General features: G+C 49.7%; 1 protein-coding gene across 6 annotated transcripts in view; it reads right to left on the bottom strand.

Moving 5' to 3' along the window:
• Window positions 1-10,586: 10,586 nt before the first annotated feature.
• XYLB (xylulokinase) overlaps window positions 10,587-26,171 on the bottom strand; it is an 87,754-nt gene continuing 72,169 nt past the window's right edge. For all 6 annotated transcript variants that reach the window (XM_064162872.1, XM_064162871.1, XM_064162874.1 and 3 more), the window contains 3 exons: window positions 25,026-25,113; window positions 22,771-22,865; window positions 10,587-10,829 (listed from right to left, as the gene is read on the bottom strand). In XM_064162872.1, the coding sequence (XP_064018942.1) occupies window positions 10,746-10,829; window positions 22,771-22,865; window positions 25,026-25,113 (267 nt within the window). In that variant the 3' untranslated portion in view covers window positions 10,587-10,745. The remainder of the gene's footprint in view (window positions 10,830-22,770; window positions 22,866-25,025; window positions 25,114-26,171) is intronic.

The following is a 26,171-nucleotide window of genomic DNA, read 5'->3' as shown; positions in this document are numbered from 1 at the left end:
TTACCCTTACAAGACCTGGGAGACCAAGGTTTGGCTTTTGTCCTACCAAAGGCTCTCCTTTTGCCCAGCAACACAGGGAAAATGCTCAGCTTCTCAGAGGTAGGCTGGGGATCTGTTCAAGCTTAGGAAAGCTAAGCTTAGCAATTGGAGTCCAATGACAGTCAGTGGAGATTTGTTCCTTACATTCAGTGGTGACTTCCTGTCCTTCCCATGCCTGGAAACAGCCCCCAGGAAATACACTCTGTAACCTTCTGGAGACAGAGATGAAGCTGACCTGTTTGCAGTTTTTCTTGGGTTGCCCTTAATGCCTTAGAGAATGAACTTAACATTATCCTCTTTCCAGTCATAGAGTCATAGAATCAACCAGGTTGGAAGAGACCTCTAAGATCATCCAGTCCAACCTATCACCCAGCCCTAGTCAGTCATCTAGATCATGGCACTAAATGCCTCATGCAGTCTTTTCTTGAACACCTCCAGGCCCAGTGACTCCACCACCTCCCCAGGCAGCCCATTCCAATGGCAAATCACTCTCTCTGTAAGGAAGTCATTGGGGACCTTCCATCATCATCACCACCTTTCAAAGATGACAGTTTTGCAACCCAAACCAGCTTCCTTAGCACCCTCAAACACATCCCTGTGCATGCCCATTTTACTTCAGTAATTCCTAAAGTGACCCTCTGCTAATACAGGCAGCACCTATACCCCCTAAAGTCTGCTACTAGACACAGAGCTAAGGAGCTAGAGAGCAGAGCTTGCCAGCAATGATGAGAGCAAAGAGCCCTCAGCTTTTTCCATGCCCTTTGTCACTGGTTTGGCCAACCCATTCAGCAGCAAAGCAAACTGTCCCCCTGTTTTCTTTTCTCTAGTTCTTTACTTGCAGAAATCCTTGCTCTTGCCCTTCACACCTCTCAGCAGCTTCCTCTCACTCTTGGCCTTTTGAATTGCAGCCGTTGGGACTGCACCTGAAATCTGAGGAGCAGTGCCGCTCCCCAGGCCTCATCAGCACCTGTATGAGCAGATGTCATCGGCACCACTCAACTGTTGCTTGCAATGGTGACCAGTTGCTTTTTGACACCAGAGTGAGAAATTGCAGAGAAACAGCCTAATTGCTCATTTAAGGCAGCCTGTTCTTACCCTTCTGCTTAGCCAGTTAAATCCTCATTTGACAAGCTGAGAGTTTAGTTCCCAGTGCTCTTGCTTAAAATATAACAGATGGCCTCTAATAAGTAAATTGAAAAGTGCAAATAAGGTTAAAACAATTTTTCTTTATTGAATATCATTAACTTCAAGGCTGTCCACTTTAAAATGCTAATTAAACTTTGCTTCCTTTTGCAGGGTTCTAGGGAAGGAAGATTGCTGCGGGGTAAACTCCTCTTGTTTGTAGAGGACTGGCCCAGCAGCTGATAGCAAACTGGGCTCCTATATGCCCAAAGACTACAAAGCAGAACTGGAAGACTTCCATTCATTTGTCCCTTCCATATTAGTTCCTCCCCACAAACCAAACAGAGTCAAGAAGGAAATTTGGGAGAGGTCAAGTGTGAAACCCTGCTCTGCCCACGTGGCAAGGCACAGTTCCTGTGAAGGTCACCACTAGTCCAAACCAATGCAGCTTTCAGCACAGCATTTCTGACAGCCTGCACAATGCCTTGCTGCAGGTATGGGGCTTTATGTTCCTGGCACCACATACAGAGCACAAGAGGCTCTTCAGCAGCTTGCCCTGACCCTACTCCTAATCTGCTTCACATTTATTCCCAATCAGCATGTGCCACTTGCCCATCTGCCAACGCTGTTGTTTAGTTGGAACAGCTTTTTCCCTGCTCTTTATTCTCCATTTCTGAAGCACTCTCACTGAATGATGCTGTCACCTCACAGCTTCCACTTTAGGCAAAGCAAGCTAAGCTTTTATTTTCCACTCATAGGGCAACCTTTCCCTTCCCCTGGTCAACATATCAGTCCCCTGCCTCACCTGTCCCAGGTTTAATTCTTTCTTGAGCACAAGAGACAGATGTGCAAACATTCTCCCCTGCTGGCTCTTTCCATGGTCTTGCATGAGACAACACTCTCAGCTCAGATGGAAAAGCACACAGGTAGCTCACAGACAACACTCACCTTCTTCATGGCTAGCTCATACTCACAGTTTCTAGTCACCATGTAAGCAAACCAAAACTCACATGAAGAAATCTTTCACCTCCTTTACCCATGCTGAAGGTTGAGTTCCCAGTCTAAAAGGCACCACTACTCAGTCCCTACAGTCTCATGTTCAACTAAAAGCAATGGGTGCAAAGCAGACAGCTTTTTGGACAACAGCACATCACCAGGAGCAGGGACCTCTGGATGCTACTGCCCAGTGGTGAGCTTGACTCCAGGTCCCAGTTTGTAGGCCAGCACTGGCAGGCTGGAGGAAGCTTAGTGAGAGAGCAGTTTCCATGGCTCCCATGACCTTGAGGGCAAAAATCAAGGTGCATCAGGTGAGAAGAAAGAAAGTCTGAGTGAGTACCTGGAGCCCTTCACTAAATAATTCTTGAGTCCAGATGCGTTCTCCTTCCACCTCTAAACAAGATTCTCACTCAACCAAGACAATTAATTTACTTTGTAATTTAAGAACTGAAAGTATAAATTGCAAAACACAGCTCTGGATATGAACTGCTTTGTCCAGTCTCACTTCAGTGACTTCTCACCTAGAGAACGCAGCTGGACATGGACAACCTTCACCCCAAAACATCCTATAGCCAATCCAGCAACGCCTGGCCAGTGACTCTGAGGTACAGCAACACTTCTGGGCCAAGAGAGAAGGGAAAGAGTTTCTTTCCATTTGCTCTGGCCTTCACAGGAAGCTGTTGCCCCATGGTGGCTCATCTCTTTTGCCCATCAATGCTGAAGGTTGACTGTCAACCAACTCATGACTATAGTTTGGTTGGAACTGGATGATCTTTGAGGCCCCTTCCAACCTAAGCCATTCTATGATCATTCTATGATCCCATGACCAGCAGCAGGCAGGGGCAGCTGGTAGCAACAGGTTTAACCAGTCCATTTGCAGAGCATGCCACAGCCATAGCCAGAACAGATTAAAGCGACCAGTCTGTATCAACTGAGCAAACAGCAGCATGAGTCTGTGCTGAAAGGCTTTGGGGAGAGTCTGCTGTGCTGCACACGTGGTGAGCTGGACCCAAAGAAAAACAGCAGCTACTTGTTCTGAGCCAAGAGTCACTCAGGAAAAAACCCAAACAACAACAACAAAACTCTTCCAGAGCAAAAGAAGTCTCAAAAGGCTGCTTATTTGCTTATTCATTCTGCTGAATGGTCTGACCAAAGCACACACTGCATCAGCTGCATTCAGTGCTGCCTCTTCCCCCTGCTTCAGCAGGCAGGGACAACAACAGCAGGGATCAGAGAGTTTAGGCTGAGAAATGGGAATTGGGAAAATGCACTGTGGCCTTTCAGCATCCTCTTTCTTGATCAAAAGAGTATTTCTGCTATATGCTCTATGCAGCTGTCCTCGAGCAGGGCAGAGATCTAGCAGGACCACCAGGAGGGACAGGGCAATATCCTATCCCAACCTAACAGGCTATGGCAGCAGCATGAAGATGCTCTCAGGAGGCATCGGCTGTGGTATCAAAGTTGGGTGAGAAGCCTTTGCTTCTTGGCTTCTGTGGCATGCTTTGCTTTAAAATAGAAGGCCTCAGCTAAGAAGCAGCTCTGTTTCTGCTCTTTCTCTGCCTCCATCTTCCAGCAGAGTAGTATTTACAGACCAGGAACACAGTCGAGGTTTCGGGAAGGTAGTGCATACATGTCAGTCAGAGAGTAAATATTGTCTCTGAGCAGCAAGTTGAACAGACCTTTGTTTTCCTGTGCAGTGCTTGTCTAAGTCTTAAGGGAGCTGTCTTCCACTGAACCAGGGTTCTGAGCTTGCAGGCATAACACAAGTGCCTGAAAGCGTCCAGCTTGGAGGGATAAACACAAGCAAGGGCATGTAGCAGAAGGACAAGAAGCAAGAACGTAAGTAGCAAATCTCCCGACCTGTGAGGGAGGCTCCATCCCTGGAGGTGTTTAAGGCCAGGCTGGATGGGGCTCTGATCTAGGGTAGGGTGTCCCTGCCCATGGCAGGGGGTCGGAGCTGGCTGATCCTTGTGGTCCCTTCCAGCCCTGCCCGTTTCTACGATTCGATGTCTGCTGGCTACTGCCACGCAGGTGCACAGAGAGGACTGGAGAGCTAGGGAGGTCAGGAGCAAAACCACTCCTGGAACAAGACAGCTTTCTAGTTGTACAGTGGTAACTGGGGACAAATCTTGTCTCCAAAGTTGAGACTAACTTTCAGTTGAGTCTTCAGGACTTTTGGCACAAGAAGACAAGCTGGCTCTTTTTTGTGCTCCACACCACTGCTTCTCTTCTCAGCAGGGAGAAGTGGCTCACTCAAGAGACAAACCACCTGATATGTTGTAGACATCTGCCAGAAGATGGAAAACAGACAGGAACTCTCCTCCCTTGTGGTCCTCTCCTTTGATTATAAAAGGAGCCCATATGATAGCAGGCACAGATGTCTACACTGGTCAGATGAATCTCACACCTGAGTGACCAAAGACTGGCTGAGGAGATGCTGAAAGAGAAACAACCACCAGATGAATGCACCAGAGAGCACCAAGGCAAAAACACAGCAGAGCTAATCACAGAGCCTCTTAAAATGGAGCATGTCACAAATACCTGTTGTTGAAAGATCTTGGAGCAAGAAACGTTGTATGCAAGTAATACTCATCCCACCTCTTCTGATGGGCAGGCTGATGGGCGAGTGAAAGGCTGAAATCAGCAGAGCTCACAGCAGCATCCACAAGCAGCCGTAGCTGCTCCTTCACCCTTACCCCTCAGGGTATGTGCTTCAAGAAGGCCGAACAGCATCATCGAGTTCCCACAATGGTCGAGGCATTCCCTGAAGTCTGAGATCATTGCAAAAGCATCATCCTGTTTGTCAAGGCTAACTTGAAGAAACAACAGAGGAGCAGAAGAACAAGCAAAGTAAAATTACTCTCGGGGCTGGATTTCAGCAGGAGATAAGTTCACTCAGGAAAGTGTCACAGAAGAGAAGTTTGTAGCAGCCTGCAGATGTGAGAACAGCTAACAAGGTAAACCATGTACAAGAAAAGGTCATATCTGCTGCAAGAGAGTCAAAGAAGAGTTCTATGGAGGGAAAAACACATCTAAAAATCTTACACTCTGGTAATGGAAACTTTGATGGCTGAAAGCTAAACCACTTGACCTGGCTAACCAAAGAGGCTTGACTTAGGCTGTAATCAAAGCAGAGGAGGTGAGCAGGGGCTGTCACTGCTCTGAACACCCCACTAAAAGATGTCCTACTCACACCCTTCACAGACACGCTCAGGAAAAATCTGCTCACCAAAAAAGTTCATCCTGGCTTCTTCTGCTTTGCTCATCACACTGTGATTTTGAGCTGCACAAAGGAGGGCAGGGCAGCACCAAGGTAAGATCCTCTAGGGCAGGTCTCATTTGCCATGCAGTTTGCACAGGAGTGAAACACCACAGTTGCAAGTCACATGGAATGGGGACTACACTCACCAGCAGAGAGGCTTCTAAAGCAGATGCTCCTCACAGGAGAGTGATGCCCTGGCATCTGAGTGAATTGCCACCTACCTACTTACCATCCTCAGCAACATGTGTGCCAATTTAACATGAAGGATTAGAGCTCACCAAAATGAAAACCTAAGAGGTTACATGAAAAATCAGCACCTGAGTAGAAAAAATATCCAAATTAGCAGCTTTCTGCTAGGGTAGGGTTTCTGCTTTGGCCCCACATCCATGATAAGCACCAACACCAGACAGTGCAGGTTAAAGAATGGTTTAGGTTGGAAGGGACCTCAGAGATTAGCCAGTTCCAACCTCCTGCCATAGGCAGGGACACCTCCCACTAGAACAGGTCACTCAAGGCCTCATCCAACCTGGCCTTGAACACCTCCAGGGAGGTTGTGGGGCACAGAATCACCCAATGTGATAATCTTTGATCACATTCTGTGCTTCTGTGCTCCACAACCTCCCTGGGCAGCCTGTGCCAGTGTCTCACCACCCTCACTGCAAACAACCCTTTCCTAACATCCACTTTCAATCTCCCCTCTGCCACTTCAAACCCATTCCTCCTCATCCTGTCATTACCAGACCTTGTCAATAGTCCCTCCACAGCCTTCCTGTAGCCCCTTCAGATACTAAAAGGCCACTCCAAGGTCTCCTCAAAGCCTTCTCTTCTCCAGGCTGCACAGCCCCAACTCTCTCAGCCTGTCCTCACAGCAGAGCTGCTGCAGGCCTCTGAGCATCTCTGTGGCCTCCTCTGCACTGGCTCCAGCACTTCCATGTCCTGTTTGTGCTGGGGGCTCCAGAAGTGCCCCCAGGACTGCAGGTGGGGTGTGAGGAGAGCAGAATCCCCTCCCTTGCCCTGCTGCCCACACTGCTCTTGCTGCAGCCCAGCACAGGGTTGTGTCTGGGCTGCACTCACACTGCAGGCTCCTGTTGAGCTTTTCATCACCCCAGACCCCCAGGTCCTGTTCCTCAGGGCTGCTCTCAGCCATTCCTCACCCAGCCTGGAGCTGTGCTTGGGATTGCACCCACCCAGGTGCAGGACCTTACACTTGTCCTTGTTGAATGCCATGAGGTTGGCCTGGGCACACCTCTGCAGCCTGTCCAGGTCCCTCTGCATGGATCCCTGCCCTCTAGCAAGTCAAGTGTGCCACACAGCTGGTGCCACCTGCAGACCTGCTGAGGGTGCACTGCTTGCTCTGTCCATGTCACTGACACAGATGTCCAACTGTTCTTTAAATGGTTTCTCTTTCTGACCCCAGCCCCTGCCCTGCACGCAGCAGTCTGGGGCCAAAGCAATGCAGACACTGCTAAAACAAGAGATTTGTCCAAAGTTCTGCTCTGGCTTCTGGTGGCTTTGGACTCACCTCCTCCAGTGCACTGCTCTGTGAGCTGTGGAGGTAGCTCCCACTCTGAAGGAGAAGCGAGCTGGAAAGGAAAGGGCCGCACTGGGCTGGCAGGCAGCGATACGCAGCTCAGTGCCTTACTACAGCAGCGATGGAGCAGAGGCTGCTCTCAGTGCGTGACTCAACCAGAGCTGCAGCTCCCTCAGGCTGCTCCCTGAAGAGAAAGCAAACAGCTTTCCCTCTTTGTTTCCTGCTGCATCACAAAATACTCTAAAGGCTTCTGGCTGCAAAGACAACTGTTTGGCTTCAGGTTGTGCCACATCAAGAGCTTGTGGGTGAGCCCAGCGCAGCTCTGACTGACTGCTGAGGGCTCAGGGTCATCGAGCCAAGGCAACTGCTTGGATTTTGCCCTGTAACTCCATGACTCACCTCTGAACTGAAGTGGCTCTGCTTGTGCAGGACACGAGCTACAGGTTAGACAGCGATGATCAACCTCCTCGCAGCAATCAAGGGGTTTTTATTCCAGGAGATGAGATCAATTTTCCAGCAGGTTAGTCTAGACTGAGAATAGCCCAACAGGCATTCAAACACAGAACAGGAGGCAACCTTTCATCTAGACAAGATGAAGGTACCCTGTTGCTCACCTTGAAGGTCACTTACAGGGGAGGAAACTGACCTCCACTGCATAAACTGAGATAGAAAACATTGGTTTGCCTCTAGATTTCTGCTAGCTAAGAAGTTAAGCAAGTCAGTAACCTCTCTCCTCCGGATGACCAGAATAACATAAGGTGGACAAGCTGGCAAAAAACACCCAAAATCACACCCTAGTGTTTTGGAAACCAAAGAGCAGCAGAAGCTTCCAGCACTGGGGGCTTTTCTTAACAGGATGTGAGCAAGAAGCCCATGGTTCCTTGGCAGGCTGATGTGCATTCCTGGAAAGACAAAGAGAAGAGAGTGGGGAGGTGCAAGAGAGGACTGGATGGGACACTTAGTGCCATGGTCTGGTTGACTGGACAGGGCTGGGTGCTAGGTTGGGCTGGATGAGCTTGGAGCTCTCTTCCAGCCTGGTTGACTCTGTAAGTCTTACAGCAGCATTTCTTCAAAGGACCTTTCAAGGGAGGGATTTATTGAGTCTTACTCTCTCTGACACTGGTCAGGGACCATGTGCAACTGTGGTGAGCTGGGGAAAAGAAGGAGCTTGTCTACAAATTCTTACACTCAGACACCACTCCTCAGAGGGCAGCCCTAATAAACTCCTCACCACAGCAACCCTCTAAGGCAGTGCCACTCAGCTCCCAGCCCTTCAGAGCCTGCATCTAAGTCTTTTCTCAGCAACTCCTGCAGCATATTGGACTTGATGATCTGTGAGGTCTCTTCCAACCTTGGTGATACTGTGATACTGTGATACTGTGATACTGTATCACCAAGGTTGGAAGAGACCTCACAGATCATCAAGTCCAACCCTTTACCACAGTGCCCAAGGCTAGACCATGGCACCAAGTGCCACATCCAACCTTGCCTTGAACTGCCCCAGGGACGACGACTCCACCACCTCCCCGGGCAGCCCATTCCAGTGCCCAATGACACTCTCAGTGAAGAACTTTCTCCTCACCTCGAGCCGAAATTTCCCCTGGCGCAGCCTGAGGCTGTGTCCTCTTGTTCTGGAGCTGGCCACCTGAGAGAAGAGAGCAACCTCCTCCTGGCCACAACCACCCTTCAGGTAGTTGTAGACAGCAATAAGGTCACCCCTGAGCCTCCTCTTCTCCAGGCTAAACAACCCCAGCTCCCTAAGCCTCTCCTCGTAGGGCTTGTGCTCGAGGCCTCTCACCAGCCTCGTCGCCCTTCTCTGGACACGCTCAAGCATCTCAGTGTCCTTCCTAAACTGGGGGGCCCAGAACTGAACGCAGTACTCGAGGTGTGGTCTGACCAGTGCAGAGTACAGGGGCAGAATGACCTCCCTGCTCCTGCTGACCACACCACTCCTGATGCAGGCCAGGATGCCACTGGCTCTCTTGGCCACCTGGGCACACTGCTGGCTCAGGTGCATCAGCTACCCTGAGAAAAGTCTTTTAACACTAATATGAGCCACAACAGAGTCCTAACCCAGCCAAACAGAGAAGGGATTATTTCCTTCTCCCTACAGAGAGAAGAGCTCAGGCCCAGAAAGTGGTTAAATTACCTAGACAATCCTACCAGCACACCACATAGCACTTTGTTAGGAGCCAACATGTTACCTAGAACTGTTCTAACACGTGCTAGGAGCTGGGAAACATAAGCTTTAATCTTCTTCAGCTAAGAAACTGACTTTTGAGTTTTCCACTTCACAGGCAAACAAAGCCACAAGGACACAAGAGACATCAACCTTCTCTCTCTGAGACCCCAAATGGGCTACTCAAATTGCCACCAAATCTGCACCAAGCCAGAACACCTTCCCTATGTGTTTCAGCTTGATGTCAAACCAGTAACCAGCAGAATCAAAGCCTATCCATGATGACAAAGCTGCTTAAGCTAGTAGGCATTGTTTAACTTGCATTAACAAATCCCTCTGTACCTCTCTGCAGCCTTGCTCAATGACAAAGCAGCTGCTGACAGTGGAGGCCTGTGACAGGGATTTTACATTTAGCCCTGTACCTTTGGACTGAGAATAATAAGCACACAAGAGATAGATGTGTGTTTGTAATGCCACCTTTTAAAGCAATTGCTTAAAAGGAGTCTGCTTTAGAAACTGGAAAATGCAATTCTTGACCTTCTGAGTAATCATGCTAATATCAAGAGGAGTTGTAATTGTTCAGCTGTGAACAAAGAGAGGCACTGCTCCTGCTCGTAAATGAGGCACTTAAAAGGGAGAGCAAAGGAGGAACGTGCCCCTTGCCCTGTCGCTCCGGAGATGAGTCATGGCAAGGGGCTCCCACCCTCAGCACAGGGATGCAGCAGCCACAGGGAGAGGGCTCTGAAGTCCCTGAAACGTGAAGAATACGAATTTGAGTCACCCAGCTCCAGCAGGAACATAATCCAGCTCTCAAACACGCAGTAAAGAGACTCTCTTCTCCCTGCAACTCCCCCACTGATTCTCTAGGCACATTTCAGGTTCCACCAGAAGGGCAGACAGGCTCAGTCACTTCATTTAGAAGTATCCTTTACTCTCAGGAGAAACATTATCCTAAGGGAAAGATACTGGCACTGCACAGTGCTGCAGCCAAGTGTTCTCACTTGCACAAGGTGAGTTAGGATGGAGTCTGGAGCAGAGGAGGCTCCCAGGGGACCTTCCTGTGGCCTTCCAGCATCTGAAGGGGGCCTACAAAAAAGCTGGGGAGGGACTTTTTAGGCTGTCAGGGAGTGCCAGGACTGGGGGGAATGGAGCAAAGCTGGAGGTGGGGAGAGTCAGGCTGGAGGTGAGCAGGAAGTTGTTGAGCATGAGAGTGGAATGGGTTGCCCAGGGAGGTGGTTGAGGCCCCATGGCTGGAGGTGTTTAAGGCCAGGCTGGATGAGGCTGTGGGCAGCCTTCTCTAGGGTAGAGTGTCCCTGTCCACGGCAGGGGGGGGGGTTGATCTAAATGACCCTTGTGGACCCTTCCAACCCTGACTGGTTCTATGATTCTGATTCTATTCCAAAACACCAAGCATTATCTGAAAAGCAGCTGTGAGGAACTGAAGTCACAATCACAGAGCAGTGCAATGCTTTCTTTAATCAGGTGTTAAATCACAGTGCAGCTTTTTCTCCAGCAACATGCTCAAACCCAGACAGTTAACAATTATTTGCCTTCAAATGATTTAAACAGCTCCTTGGAGTCCACTCTTCAGCTAACTCACACGTTTTTGTTTGCTTCTATTTGGGAAGACAGGAAGAGCTTGGGTGGTAGGTAACCTTCTGCTCCAGCTCAGCATATCTTTTCAGAAGTGGACGATAGAGCTAAAGGGAACAAAAAGAAATCAGAGAATCAATCAGGTTTGAAGAGACTTCCAAGCTCAGCCAGCCCTCCAGGGACAGTGACTCCACCACCTCCCTGGGCAGCCCATTCCAATGCCAATCACTCTCTCTGACAACAACTTCCTAACAACATCCAGCCTAGACCTACCCTCAACACAACTTGAGGCTGTGTTCCCTTCTTTTGGTGCTGCTTGTCTGGCAGCAGAGCCCAACCCCATCTGGCTACAGCCTCCCTTCAGGGAGCTGCAGACAGCAATGAGCTCTGCCCTGAGCCTCCTCTGCTGCAGGCTGCACCCCCCCAGCTCCCTCAGCCTCTCCTCACAGGGCTGTGCTCCAGGCCCCTCCTCAGCCTTGCTGCCCTTCTCTCAACACCTTCCAGCACCTCAACATCTCTCTTGAATGGAGGAGCCCAGAACTGGACACAGCACTCAAGGGGTGGCCTGAGCAATGCTGAGCACAGGGGCAGAAGCTCCTCCCTTGTCCTGCTGCCCACACTGCTCCTGAGCCAGCCCAGGATGCCACTGGCTCTGCTGCCCACCTGGACACACAAGTAAAGATGTCTAGGTTGAAAATTTAGGGTTTTTAAATCACATTAGAGTTAAAAAAACATCTTCAGACCTGAAGGTTTGGGGTTTTTTCTCCCATTTTGTTCAAGGAAAAGCTTCAGCAATGTCAGAGTCTTTTTCACCATCTCCTTCACAGGTTAATTCTATGTTGTGCACAGCTCCTTCTCACTGGGGCTGCACACCAGCAGAAGTCCTTCCTTGCAGAGGAAGCAGCTTGCCTAAAGTCACCTCTCCCAGTCTGCCAGGCCCCCTCAGTAATAGCTGTCCTAATCACTCAGACAGAACTCCTGTCCTTGCCTCCCTCCACTACCTAAGGATGCATCACTGCCTCTGTCCCCTCCTCCTCTGCCTTGCTAACAAGCACACTGCTCCCTTCCAGTGCAGTCAAACACCGCCATCAGAAAGGTTCTCCTTGGCCCAATATGCTGACCAGAGCCTTCTGAAACATTCTGCCTACTCCTCCTTCCACCTCTCTCATACTCCTCTATTTGAGCTTCCTCTCTCCTTCGCATCTTCCACAGCCACTTTTTGCACTCACATTCTGCTCCACAATCAGACTCCTCACTCCCTGACCCCAAGCTCAAGGGGACTCCCAGAAAAAGAATCAAGACTCAAATGCATTCACAGAATCAAACAGGTTGGAAAAGACCTCTGAGATCAAGTCAAACCTATCACCTAACCCTTCTAATCAACTAACCCATGGCACTAAGTGCCCCAGCCAGCCTCCTCTTAAACACCTCCAGGGATGGAGACTCCACCACCTCCCTGGGCAGCCCATTCCAATGCCAATCACTCTTGCTCTGAAGAACTTCTTCCTAACATCCAGCCTAAACCTGCCCTGGCACAGCTTGAGGCTGTCTCCTCTTGCTGGGTGCCTGGGAGAAGAGACCAACCTCATCTGGCTACAACCTCCCTTCAGGGAGCTGCAGAGAGCAGTGAGGTCTGCCCTCAGCCTCCTCATTGCAGTCTCAGTGCTTTGCTCTCCTTTTATACCTGCTGTCACTGAAACCCTGGATTCAATCATGCCCTGCATGTTTGCATATGGGCAAGACCCACGTGGGGATTTGTTTCATTCATTACTTTCTGGGTTGTTTTTTTTCCTCTCTGCTTCAAATATATGACAAGGCAGACTGCAGAAGGTAGGCTGCTTCTGCAGGAGCAGGTTCCACAGGAGAAACTCTGAACAGAGCCTAGGTCTACTGCTGGCCCCAGTCGAAAGCTGTAGGGGATGGTTTGGGAGTTACCTGCCCCCCCCCTTTCAAACTCACCCAGACTGGACTCAGCCAGCTGGAGGTTAAGGGATGAAGCTTTCTAGTCACAGCTCAGCACAGCAGACAAGCAGAGAGTTACAACAGTTACAGCTACAGACAGCAACAGACAAGTGAAAAGTGATACAGAGACACAGCAGCCCTCCCAGAAACCAGAGTGCCCAGGAGGGGCTCCCAGCCACCCTCCCACCTTCTTCCCACCCTCTACCTGATATCAGACTTTGCCTTACGTGCAAGGTGAGTTTGGAGGATGGGCCAGGGGGGGTTAAAGCAGAATTAGTAGGGTTACACAGGGAGAAAAAGCACAGGCACTGTGTGCAACAGGCACATACACACTCACACTGACCTAGCCGTGTTTGTGCCCTTGTACCTACACATCTCAGCCAGCCTGTGAGTGCAGCTGCCATCACCACTGTTTGCTTTCCACAGCCTGTAACCTCATTTTTCTCACTAAACTACTCCAACTAGCCTCCAGCTAGCACACTGTACTTCATCTAGGTCTTGGGAGTTGTATCTGCTTCCTTACCTCCTCTTTCTGGCTTTAGCTGCCCCCCTAACCAAGCCATGCCAGGACAGTTTCACTCACTGGCTGGCCCTAGCACAACAAAGGGACTGCCAGGAGCCAGTGTGGGGTCTGCTACAGGCTCAAGCAGTCCTTAGGAGGGTGCCATCGGGTCACATCCCTGCCACAATGACTCCTAGGGGCCGCCAGTCTGGTCTAGGAGCCCTCTGCACTGATGTTATTCATAATCAGGACAGTCTCGCTTCTGGCTCCAGGCTCAGAGAGGTTACAGAGCCATAATGAATCATACCAGTAAACTGAATTACTGCTCTCATCAGTAAGTGAGAGTCAGCATTTAACTGCATTTTAACCTTTTCCAGGTAAGATCCACAGCCAACAGCTGTGCACTGATATGCATGAGAAAATCAGGAGGGAAAATACCTCAGGTGTAAACTTCTGAGGCCGTAAGAAGGGCCAGGGTTGCTCCTGCACAGCTTTGTGCACAGCCCTACAGCAGCCTGAGTGTCTGTAACAGTCTCACTGCCTCAGGTGAAAGGCAAAAAGAGAAAACCAGAAGAACATTTCAATGAAGAGATCACAATGTTGTGATCTAGGAAATAAAGCACTAGACTGGAGGGGGCTGGGGGACAGGCTGGACTGGATCAGCCTGGAGGGCTCTTCCAACCTGCCTGATTCTGTGATCATCTTTTGGGCTTGGGGTCTCAACAGATCAGAAAAGTCCAGTGTCTGTGCTTCTCTCCTCCTGCCTGAGTTCAGCCCAACCAGTTGGACCTGGACATATCTCATCACTCACACTGCCACCGTGGCAGGTGAGAGCCATTTGATGGACAAACTCTGTTGAAGGAGCCTGTTTTGATGGACTCCTCCCTCTTACCCAGCAGAGGTTACTGAACTCCGAGTACACTCCTAGCACAGGTTAAATACACAGAGTGGAAGGAGTGCAGGAGCATCTCCAGCAAGCAGAACTGGAGCCTGTTTGCCAGCCAAGGCATCACCAGGGCAGCTTTTAACCCCATCTCACAGCGACTGAGTTTTAGTGTCCCTCACATGCTGCAACAGAGAAAACCAACTCGTTCCTACCTCTGCAACAGGGCCATTAAGTGAACCTGGGCAAGTCTTTTAGCATGCATGAGCCCCAAGTGCTCTTCCCCACCAGACAGCAATACAAACAGCCAGGGAGATCTGTGCAGACTTATGGGGTTAGACAATGAAATGCACCACCACTATGAAACACCACACGACTCAGCATGGTGTTTCCATGCAGGTACAGGAGGGCCTGGAGGGCTCAGTGGAGCACACACATATCCTTCTCCTGGCCCCAGGGGAGAGGATGCTTCTCATTCCTGCTAAAGATGCACAGCAACACAAACAAAATACTGAGTGTGCAGCTATGGCCATGCTGGGAGTACCAATGTGTCAAACAAGAACTTCCCAGCAGAATGAAGGGACAGCCTGCAGCAGAGGAGGCTCAGGGCTGACCTCATTGCTGTCTGCAGCTACCTGAAGGGAGGCTGTAGCCAGGTGGGGTTGGGCTCTGCTGCCAGGCAACCAGCAACAGAACAAGGGGACACAGTCTCAAGTCGTGCCAGGGGAGGTCTAGGCTGGATCACAGAATCATAGAATCAGTCAGGGTTGGAAGGGACCACAAGGATCAGCCAGTTCCAACCCCCCTGCCATGGCCAGGGACACTCTACCCTACAGCAGGCTGCCCACAGCCTCAGCCAGCCTGGCCTGAAACACCTCCAGCCATGGGGCCTCAACCACCTCCCTGGGCAACCCAGTCCAGCCTCTCACCACTCTCCTGCTCAACAACTTCCTGCTCACCTCCAGCCTGACTCTCCCCACCTCCAGCTTTGCTCCATCCCCCCTTGTCCTGTCACTCCCTGACAGCCTAAATAGTCCCCCCCCCAGCTTTTCTGCAGGCCCCCTTCAGACACTGGAAGGCCACAAGGTCATCACCTCAGAGCATTCTCCAGCCTGCACAGCCCCAACTCTTTGTTAGGCTGGATGTTAGGAGGAAGTTGTTGGCAGAGAGAGTGATTGGCATTGGAATGGGCTGCCCAGGGAGGTGGTGGAGTGGCCGTGGCTGGAGGTGTTGAAGCCAAGCCTGGCTGGGGCACTTAGTGCCATGGTCTGGTTGGTTGTCCAGGGCTGGGTGCTAGGTTGGCCTGGCTGAGCTTGGAGCTCTCTTCCAACCTGGTTCATTCTGTGATCCACTGAAACTTCTAGAATCAGGCCTCACTATTTCTTACATTGCTATTCAGTAAAGTTGATAACCCCTAAGTGCTTCTCAGCAAAGACTCAGCACAACAGAGCCACCCTGGCAAGTGGGCTCAGGCACTGGGGAAGCAGGCTGCAGACTACCCCCCCTGCAGGATGCTCGCAAAGTGCCCACCAGCGTGCTCACTGGGCAGCTGGAAGCTGCTGCTGTTAATCCAGCACTCTAAACTAAACTGCAGCCAAAGACATGAAGAAGCACATTTACTGCTGCAGCCTCCTTCCCTGTTTATTGGATTTAAGCACTTAGCTTGCTGACTGAGAAAACTCAGGCACTTGCAACAAGCTTCTCAGCCAGCAGTGAAAATGAAGGCTGCACCACAGAGCCTCTGAAACCAAAATGGAAGCAAAACATAAAGACCATCCCTTGCACTCTGCTGCTGGTCACTTAGGGCATAAAGCAGCACAGTTCAGAAGACTAAGCCCATGTCTTAAATTCCTCTTCCTCAGGGATTTTTGGCTGTAACACCACCAGTACATCATGATAAGTGCAGCAGTCCTACAAGCCTTTCCCAAGCTGTGTTATATGGCAGCCTGACACCAGCTGAAGTCTGGGGCCAAGGCAGGGCAGCTCCCCCGAAGTACAGAGCAGAAGAGAGACCAAACTGCGCTGAGAACGTGGCCTGAGCCTGCACATGGGCCTGGCTGTGCAAGATGCAGCCAAGCTGCCTCCACAGAACCCCAGGCAACTCCTCTTAAGTGATTCCAGGAGTCCTTTTTTCCTGAGGCAATTAGATAGATTTATTTGTGTAAGTGTGGTCCAAAGGGAATAAAGAACTCTCAATGATGCATAAAAACTCAGGAACATAAATTCCCTCTCTGTCATAACCTCAAACCTAATATATCAAACCATGATATTTAACAAAAGTAATTACATGCATCACAACATGAACCTTATTATTGGCCATAATTTAATTGTCCTTGCTATATTATGGCCTTTTTCCTCTGCTTATCTCTACAGCCTGCTCCACAACACCAGCAGTACTCTGCTGGCTCCATCTACAAACCCCAAACTTCTCTCTGGGGAATATGTGGCCATAGTCCCACAGCCCCACAAATAACTACCAAAATGGTGATAATAAATACTGCACTGGAACAGAGAATAACTTAGCCCAACTGGGAAATGCACTCAGACAAATCTTGTCTTGCTCTCTAGTACAAACAGAACATGCCATGCTCATAACAGATCTCACCAAAGCACCAGGCTAGGAACTCAACAGCACTTTGGATTTTGTCCCTCCAAAAGCAAGAGCAGACACAAGTTATGCCTACAAGTGACAATCTACATGGATCCTTCCCTCCTGCAAAGTTATGTTAGCCAATAGACCTGAGCAAGGCCTTTGGCACTGTCCTGCACCACATCCTGCTCTCCCAGCTGGTGCCACATGGGTTTGATGGGTGCACCACTGGTTGGATACAGAACTGGCTTGATGGCTGCACCCAAAGAGGGGCTGTCAATGGCTCCATGGCCAAGTGCAGGCAGTGACAAGCAGAGTCCCTCAGGGATCAGTCCTGGCACCAGTCTTTTTCAACATCTTTGTGGGTGCCATGGGCAGAGGCACTGAGTGCAGCCTCAGCAGGTTTGCTGACCACACCAAGCTGTGTGGTGCAGCAGACAGGCTGGAGGGCAGGAATCCATCCAGAGGCACCTGGACAGGCTGCAGAGGTGGGCACAAGCCAACCTCAGGATGTTCAACAAGACCAAGGGCAAGGTCCTGCATCTGGGTTGAGGCAATGCCAAGCACCAATCCAGGCTGGGCAGTGAGTGGCTGGAGGGCAGCCCTGAGGAGGGGGACTTGGGGGTGCTGCTGGACCAGAAGCTCAACAGGAGCCAGCAGTGTGCACTTGCAGCCCAGAAAGCCAAGCAGAGCCTGGGCTGCAGCAGCAGAAGTGTGGCCAGCAGGGCCAGGGAGGTGATTCTCCCCCTCTGCTGTGCTCTGCTGAGACCCCACCTGGAGTACTGCAGCCACTTCTGGAGCCCCTGGACAAGAGGGCTGTGGAGATGCTGCAGAGTGTCCAGAGCAGGGCCAGGAGGATGCTGAGAGGGCTGCAGCAGCTCTGCTGTGAGCACAGACTGAAAGAGTTGGGGCTGTGCAGGCTGCTGAAGAGGAGGCTCCCAGGTGACCTTCTTGTGGCCTTACAGTACCTGAAGTGGGCTACAAAAAAGCTGGGGAGGGACTTTTGAGGCTGTCAGGGAGTGGCAGGAGTGGGGGGAATGGAGCAAAGCTGGAGGTGGGGAGAGTGTGGCTGGAGGTGAGGAGGAAGTTGTCGAGCATGAGAGTGCTGAGAGGCTGGAATGGGTTGCTCAGGAAGGCAGTTGCAGCCCCGTCCCTGGAGGTGTTTCAGGCCAGGCTGGCTGAGGCTGTGTGCAGCCTGCTCTAGGGTAGGGTGTCCCTGGGCATGGCAGGGGGATTGGATCTGGATGATCCTTGTGGTCCCTTCCAACCCTGACTGATTCTATGATTCTATGACTCTATGATTCTAATGATTGGAGCAATGCAAAAATGATGCTGGTGATTACCTCATGTTCATCTACCCAAGCACATGTAACCTACCCTGAATACATACAAATGAATCAGTCTCTCACAAACATCTCCTACTTTGGGTATGTTCTTTTTTTTTTTTAAAGCCAATCTCAAATTGCTCCAAGAGTTTTGCTTAAGAAATCAAGTTGCAGATGGTTTATTTTTAAATCACAGCAGATGCTTGCCTTTCTTAACACAGAAATAATACTTGTAAAGCAGAAAGAATATGACAGTGTCCTGAAATACTCTGCAGACTCCTCCAAGCAACCATGGCTCAAACTTTCTTTACTTCAGACCTTCATTCTGCAAGCCTTATCCTAATCACTTTAACAGGTTCAAAACTTATTTGCCACACAAATCATCTGAAATCAAACTCCCACCAACACTGACTATATTTTTGTGGTTGCATTATCATTACCTACTTTGCACACTAAAGTACCAACCCAAACCCAGTCCAGAAAACAACCTCTCCCCTGCTACAGAGATCTAACTCGACAAAAATATCATTATTTTAAGTCAGTACATGGGTCATTATAACCTCCCTGGGGTGTAGAATCACAGCTCACAGGCTCACAGGATGTTAGGGGCTGGAAGGGACCTAAGGAGATCATCCAGTCCAACCCCCTGCCAGACCAGGACCACACAAGCTAGCTCAGGTCACAGAGGAACACATCCAGACAGGCTCATCCAGTCCAACCTATTGCCCAGCCCTAGCCAGTCAGCTAGACCATAGCAGGGTCACTTCTCTAAATCCACCTGCTTCCAAGGCAATCTGTAAGGTCTACACTTCCCTTCTTGAGGCTTTGCAGGAATAATACAGCTCAGTAGAGTGAATAATGCAATCCAAGATCACACACCCAGAGGCAGCCAACTACACCTTCTCCCTACCAAGCTCTACAGGACAACACCACAGTAAATCTGGCACTACATCTTAGGTACATGGCTTGCACAAACACAACCACCCTCTTGTTGATCACATTCTGTGCTTCTGTGCTCCACAACCTCCCTGGGCAACCTGTGCCAGTGTCTCACCACCCTCACTGCAAACAACCCTTTCCTAACATCCACTTTCAATCTCCCCTCTGCCAGTTCAAACCCATTCCTCCTCATCCTGTCATTACCAGACCTTGTCAGTAGTCCCTCCACAGCCTTCCTGTAGCCTCTTCAGATACTGGAAGGCCACTCCAAGGTCTCCTCAAAGCCTTCTCTTCTCCAGGCTGCAGAGCCCCAACTCTTGTAGCCTGTCCTCATAGCAGAGCTGCTGCAGCCCTCTCAGCATCTTCATGGCCTCCTCTAGACAGAATCCGCAACCAGCTGAAGTGAGCCTCTACATCCTACAAATATGCTGGGAAATCAGGTTCACCTTAGGGTCACAGCCACAAGGGACCTATCCTCCTTCAAATGGTCTCCTCAAGGCAGACTGGTCTGCTACAAGACAAAAATCACATTCTTGCTAGGGAAGCTGGAACTTAGGAGACTTTCCTTTCTACTAACTACTAATCCATCACCCATCACAAGCTCTACATTCTCCATCTTGTGACTTCATTCTCTTTCACCTGCCTCTCAGTTTAACTCAGTGAGAAGAGCTGGCTTGTTCCCCTCCTGTCTGAAATCACATTCATTCCCACCATGATCCCTCAGCAACCAAAGGAAAGCTTTTTGCATGTTTGGTGCCTGCAAGCCCCACTGTGTGCATAAGCCCAGGCAAGGAAGAGGAAACAACATCAAACTGCTGTGTTTGACCTCTATCTATAGGAGGTTCTCCTCTCTTCAGGCTGTCTCCAACCTGTACCAGGAAGAAAGGATGAAACCAGAGCAGATCGCTGCGTTGTGACCTGTTTCTTCTCCACCCTGCCAAGATCTAGCTGGAGCTGTCCAAAAAACGCAGGGAAGTGGTCTGGGGAAATTCACATTGGTTAGCCAGACTCCTTCAGAAGAGCTCCTCAGCCAGACAGAACTTCACCTCAGGATGACTTTGAAGCTTATAAAAAGAACCATCGTTTAGGTGAAAGGCTTTAACCTCAAGAGAACGAAATTGGATGGACAGGGAGCTGCAGCTCTGTGAACAACAGAGCCAAACTGACTCATCTCATTACTGCTCTGCTCATGCTAATGCACTGTACCAGTGAGAGGCCCTCTGGCTCGCTCCCGTTTCACAGCCATGAAACTAGCCAGGGAATCCACCATCAGCTGCAAAATGATTAGATAGCAGGAAAGAAAAGAGCATGGAACATGCAGCTGCAAGAAGCTGTCTGTAATGGAATGCAGCTGGGAAGCTATGCCGACGTGCAGGAACGGTTAGTCCCTCACATGCTGCTCGGCCACTGCCTTCTCTCTCATCCAGTCCTATCTGCTGGGGCAACAATTCACTGCTGTGCAGCATGTGAAGCCAACAAAGAGATGTGCTAGGAGAGCCAGGTCTAACCAAGTGGAAAAGGCAAAGGAAAGTACTGAGAGGAAGATAATTAACTCTTTTAGCTTCCAGGCCATTTTATGCAGCCAATACTACAGGCAGGGGCAAATGAATTCCCCATTGATCTTTCCAGATAGGTTAGCTTGGCTCCTCCAGGGATACAAGGTGCCTGCTGCTCTTGCAAGGCCCCTGTGAGTGACAGCTGTACTCCCTGCCCTTGAGCTCTATAGCTGAAGCAGCACTGGGGGGGTCACAAGCAGGTCTCTGAGCATTTCCACCCCCACAGAAGGCAGCCTGGCAGCTTTTCAACAGACAGCATATTTGGGGGGGCACAGGGCAGCAACGTGAGCTTGAGTCAGACACTGGGGATCTGCTCCTGAAGTGAATTCCCTGCAGAAGGCTTCAGCTGCAGCACACAAGACACAGGCCACTGCTGTTAATTATTTTAGCTTTTAAAATGAGGGGGGAAGGTTGAGCAAATGAGATCAGATCAATCAAGTTTAAATTATTCAATGTCTTAATATTTCTGAAGGGGACTTCTATTCGATTACTGAGCTCCTCCATCTCAGTTAATAATTAAATAATGTGCTGGCAGGCACAATGCAGCAGGATCATTTCTGTTATTACTCATGATGATATCTGGTGCTCCACTACACATGTAGCTGGGAGTTAGTAGTTTTGGCAGATCATTAATTTCCCAGTTTAAATAAAAGCTTTAGAACCTTGTTGCCTGTAGTTAGGGCACATCCCAATCTCATAAATGGAGAATGTAAGGCTGTGTTGAGGTAAAAGAAGCTTCTGCATTGCTGAAGACAGAGTTAGATTCAACTTTGGTTATTTAAGCCTGTGTTCTCCAGGGAGCTTGCTCCACTGTGGTGGTCAGTTATTACTGGACACTGTATTTCAGGAGCTGTTGGTACCTAAGGCCCTTAGCACCCGACAGCAAGAGACACAGGGCTGCACTGGAGGCCCTGAGGCAAGTCCTTCCTTGTTGGAACTACACAGTGAGCAACAATGACTATTTTGGCTTGAGCTAACTGGCCTCATCAGGCACAAGCTTCACCTTCAGATGTGCTAAAATTCCCAGGATGGGCACAGGACAGAGGATCTGTGCCTACTGAAATACTCATAAGTTGGCACCTTTCTACCTGGGAGCTACAAGTGAAGATTAATTCCTGACTACTGATTAGGATCAGACAGGAAGGACACGTAGGGATGTTTTACAAGAGCATCACCACTCCTTTCCCATACTGCTTGCTGCAAACAAATCAAAGCTGTTTTGTCAATGTTAATAATCCCTTACAAGCGGACTGATGTGTATCCAAAATCGACTTCTTTTAGCCCTTTTTTCTGTCCCTTAAAGAACAGATTTTGCTCTCTCACCACACCCAGTTGGGGGCAGAAGTCACTCTCTCAGACCTGGATGCAGCTGGTCAGATTACTGCTGGAAAGCAGTCCCGAGGAACAGGCCCTGGGGATCTGGGGGATGCAAAGCTCCACAGGAGCCTGCAGTGTGAGTGCAGCCCAGACAGCAACCCTGTGCTGGGCTGCAGCAAGAGCAGTGTGGGCAGCAGGGCAAGGGAGGGGATTCTGCCCCTTGGCTCTGCTCTCCTCACACCCCACCTGCAGTCCTGGGGGCAGTTCTGGAGCCCCCAGCACAAGCAGGTCATGGAAGTGTTGGAGCCAGTCCAGAAGAGGACACCAAGATGCTGAGAGGGCTGCAGCAGCTCTGCTGTGAGGACAGGCTGAGAGAGTTGGGGCTGTGCAGCCTGGAGAAGAGAAGGCTTTGAGGAGACCTTGGAGTGGCCTTCCAGTATCTGAAGGGGCTACAGGAAGGCTGGGGAGGGACTATTGACAAGGTCTGGTAATGACAGGACAAGAGGTAATGGATTTATACTGGCAGAGAGGAGATTGAAAGTGGATGTTAGGAAAGGGTTGTTTGCAGTGAGGGTGATGAGACACTGGCACAGGTTGCCCAGGGAAGTTGTGGATCACAGAAACACTGAATGTGCTCAAAAATCACATTGGGTGATTCTGTTCTCCACAACCCCCCTGGAGGTGTTCAAGGCCAGGCCAGATGAGGTCTTGAGCAACCTGCTCTAGAGGGAGATGTCCCTGCCTATGGCAAGGGGGCTGGAACTGGACAATCTCTGAGGTCCCTTCCAACCTAAACCATTCTATGACGACACTAATGATCTCCCAAAATCAAATCTATCTTTACCACAAGGAATAAGAACTGTGTGACCAAATGTTTCTTAAATGGTCCTGTTTTACTAGAAGGATTAACAATCCACTACACTTTGAAGTAGACAGGCAGTCAAAAGAGAACTGGTGCTGCCCAGCTTGCTCACCTCCTCAGCCCCAGCAGCGGGAGTAACGGCCAGTCTAGGCTCTGGTGCCGATTTCACAACATCAGCCAAGGACACATCCATCTCAGCTACAAGCCCTGCAAAGAGAATCAGAATCCTGATCAATGCAAAAAGCAGGATGAGGGATGGACTTTGACTCACTGGCAAATGAATACATGACACTGACCCCCCTGGGCAGGTCAGTGCTCAGGACTGCAGGATAAACGGCAGAAGCTCTTACGTTCCTGGGCGCGAACCTGGGACGCAGGCACTCTGTGACTGAGCTTTTGCCAATCACTCAGCTCCTGCTCTGGAGAGTTGGGAAGCAGCAGAGATACTACTCAACAGTATCAGCAATTATTTATTGTTACAACCATACAGCAAACAGCAGTGAAAACATGTGGAAGCAAGGGATTCAAGGACAAAACGTGCTTAAATGACAGAAATTAGGGAAGTGAAAAGAGTGTCAAGAAAATGTGCTACAGGTGGTTAAATGTATTTATGAACAAGGAGGCAGAGCAACAGGGGAGTTCTGCTACTACAGCACTCTGCCTCACAAGTGAATCACAGCACCTCAGGAGCTCCTTGAACACCTAGTCAGACCCCCAGGCTAACTGTGGAACACCCTACTTGCAGATGTATGCTCTAACACTATAAAGGAGCCCCTGCTAATATAAATGAAATACTGATGACACCTCTTCACTTTTGCTCAATTCCTTTGCCTGGCCAAGAGGAGTCAGCTGCAAGCATCAATCAAAAATGCCATTTAGAAACACACAGCAAGCCCCTGGGGCTTGGCTGGCAGAGTACCTGAGCTGAGGAGTCCCTCCAACAGGATGGCACCTGAAATCTTCACTCAAACGCTCTGCCAACCAAGCCTCAAGGTTTCATATGCCAAACTGGCACCTTCCACACACACAATCTATCTGCACAACCTCTTCATGATGCCTCCACATTTCACATGTGTTCAAGGACAAGGAATTTGCCTGCAGCATGAGGTGCTGGAAAGCTTCAGAGGGCTTCTGAAGCTGTAGGCAAAGTTTGAGTACAGGTTAAAACAGTTTGGAAACTTGGCCCTCAAGGTGCAGAAATGGTCCCACTGTGGCTTCAAACGTTGTGATCATCCAACAGCACTGCTTGCACTGCTCTGCAAAAGCACACCTTGCCTACAGACAGAACCCTTGTGTCTTTTCTGGAAGTAAAGAGGGGAGCATGCTGTGTGCATCAAACACATCACCTCCAGGTTTGGCTGGGCAATTTTCTGTGCTGGTTTCAAATGCAAGAGAGCAGGTAGCCTCCAGATGCTATGATGTGACAGCAGAGTCTGCTGTTAAAACTAAAGCTTGGCTGATTTCTTCTGATGCCTGGTGTTGTCTTTTGCAAGCTCGTTGCAATCTTACATGAACTTGTGCAGAAACTACCCATGTCTTAAGGTGCAAAACATGAAAGAACTGAAGGTTAACAGAAGTTGGCCTAAAGAAGGACTTCAGCATTTGACAGACTCACTTTGATTATTTATATGTAAGACATTAGAAGCTGTTTTGAAGTACATGAACAGAATGTCCTGCAAAGGATTCAACTAATGGCCCAGCCTTCACAGACACCTGTGTGCATTGATAGACAGAAGTTAATGAGCACTTGAAATCTGGGGCTTGGCCTGTTGAGCCACACTGCAATGTCACAGGGCAAGCAAAATGATTGGGCAGCCTGAGAGTATCCTCAAGGTTTATGCCTTTAGAAGACAAAGTGCATGCTTAAGCATGGAGCCTAGGATGCCTTGCCTACCCTTCCTCTTGACTTACCTGGCCTGCAGTATCACTGCTCCTGTTGTCCCTGCCTTTGCTAGGGCTGATCTGTTTTGGTTTGACCATTTCAGCAACCCAGTCTACAGCCTCAAACACAAACTGAAGCAGCAGCCTACACCAGCACCTTCAGTTGGCTGCACTCTTGCAAGACCAGCATATGGAGGCAGCAACTCAAAGCATCAAGAACTCAGACCTTCTCCTCTCGGTATCAGTAGTTTCCAGGCCCTGTTCCTTGGTTGAGAAGCAGCCACCAGACTTCAGTTGTCATGTAAATGTTTTCCTTGGGCCAGATCCAAGTGTACTAAGAGCAAAAACTCCTCTTTGACCTCAGTGACCTTCCAGTCAGATCTGTGCAGCTTTATTCTCCCCTCATGTTCAGTAATGTTAATCCCAAGCATTAAGCAACTCAAGTGAAACACCCAGAGTGCTCAAAGCATCCCCTTAGAGCCTTACCATGGATTGCTCTGTAAGCACTTCCTAAGCAGGCAGAGTTGGCAGTGTCGATGGTGTACACCGGCGCGTTGAACACGTCAGACAGGACCTGAGAAGCATCAAAGCACCCATTACACACATCCATCACAGCAAGCCCCCATCACTGCTTCAGAAAGCAAGTAACTATGACACCTCCCGAGCAAGCATTTGGGTACCCATGGAAAGATTCAAGCAGACAAGAAGTTCTGGACTTGTGGCACAACAAGGTATTGGTAAATCTGAGCTAGAGACCTAACTGCAGCTAGGAAACAAAGCCCCATGTCTCCACAGATCTTGTTACAAGTTCAGAGGACTTAACCATCGTCTCCCTCATAAGCCCAAACAACTAGGCCATGCCAAAGGCTTACAACAGAGCAAGCTGATCCACTCAGGAACTCACAGCTGTGGCCTGTTTTCTCCCACTGTGTTTACAGCTGAGCCAAGTGGGAAGAAAGAAGAGAGGAAGCAGTAATGGCTCCTCAGTTCTCAGCAGAAGAACCTCCCTTGTCCTGCAGGCCACACATAGGCTCTGCTGCCCACGTGGGCACGCTGCTGCCTCATCTTCAGCTACTCTCTACCAGCACCTCCAGGTCCCTACTACCACACTGCTTCACTACAGCCCCATCTGCTTCTTCACCTCATCTCCAAAAGGCACTTCTTGTCTTCAGCTTGAACTGTACACTGTTGGCTTTTTTGGGTTCAGCATCTCTTCTGGGCCAGGCACTCAGCAACAGAACAAGGGGCGCAGTCTCAAGTTGCACCAGGGGAGGTCTAGGCTGGATGTTATGAGGAAGTTGTCGCCAGAGAGAGTGATTGGCATTGGAATGGGCTGCCCAGGGAGGTGGTGGAGTCGCCGTGCCTGGAGCTTGGAGGTCTCTTCCAACCTGATTGATTCTATGATCTTTGCAGAGCCTTACACAATGCAGCTCTGCTCTACACTGAATGCTCGTCAGCAGTGTAACACTACAAATAACAACTACAGTTTCTGCCACATGATGACAAAATTAACATTATTCACAGCCCATGTATTTAATAAGCCCTCTGAAAGTGTGGTCTTTCTTATTAGTAATGTTAAAATAAATCGTTGGAGGGTTTACTGTTACAAATATTTCACTGTGCTTCATGTGG

Source organism: Pogoniulus pusillus, chromosome 23, assembly GCF_015220805.1.
Source record: "Pogoniulus pusillus isolate bPogPus1 chromosome 23, bPogPus1.pri, whole genome shotgun sequence".
Classification (NCBI taxonomy): Eukaryota; Metazoa; Chordata; class Aves; order Piciformes; family Lybiidae; genus Pogoniulus; species Pogoniulus pusillus.
This window is presented reverse-complemented; position numbering and strand designations above follow the sequence as displayed.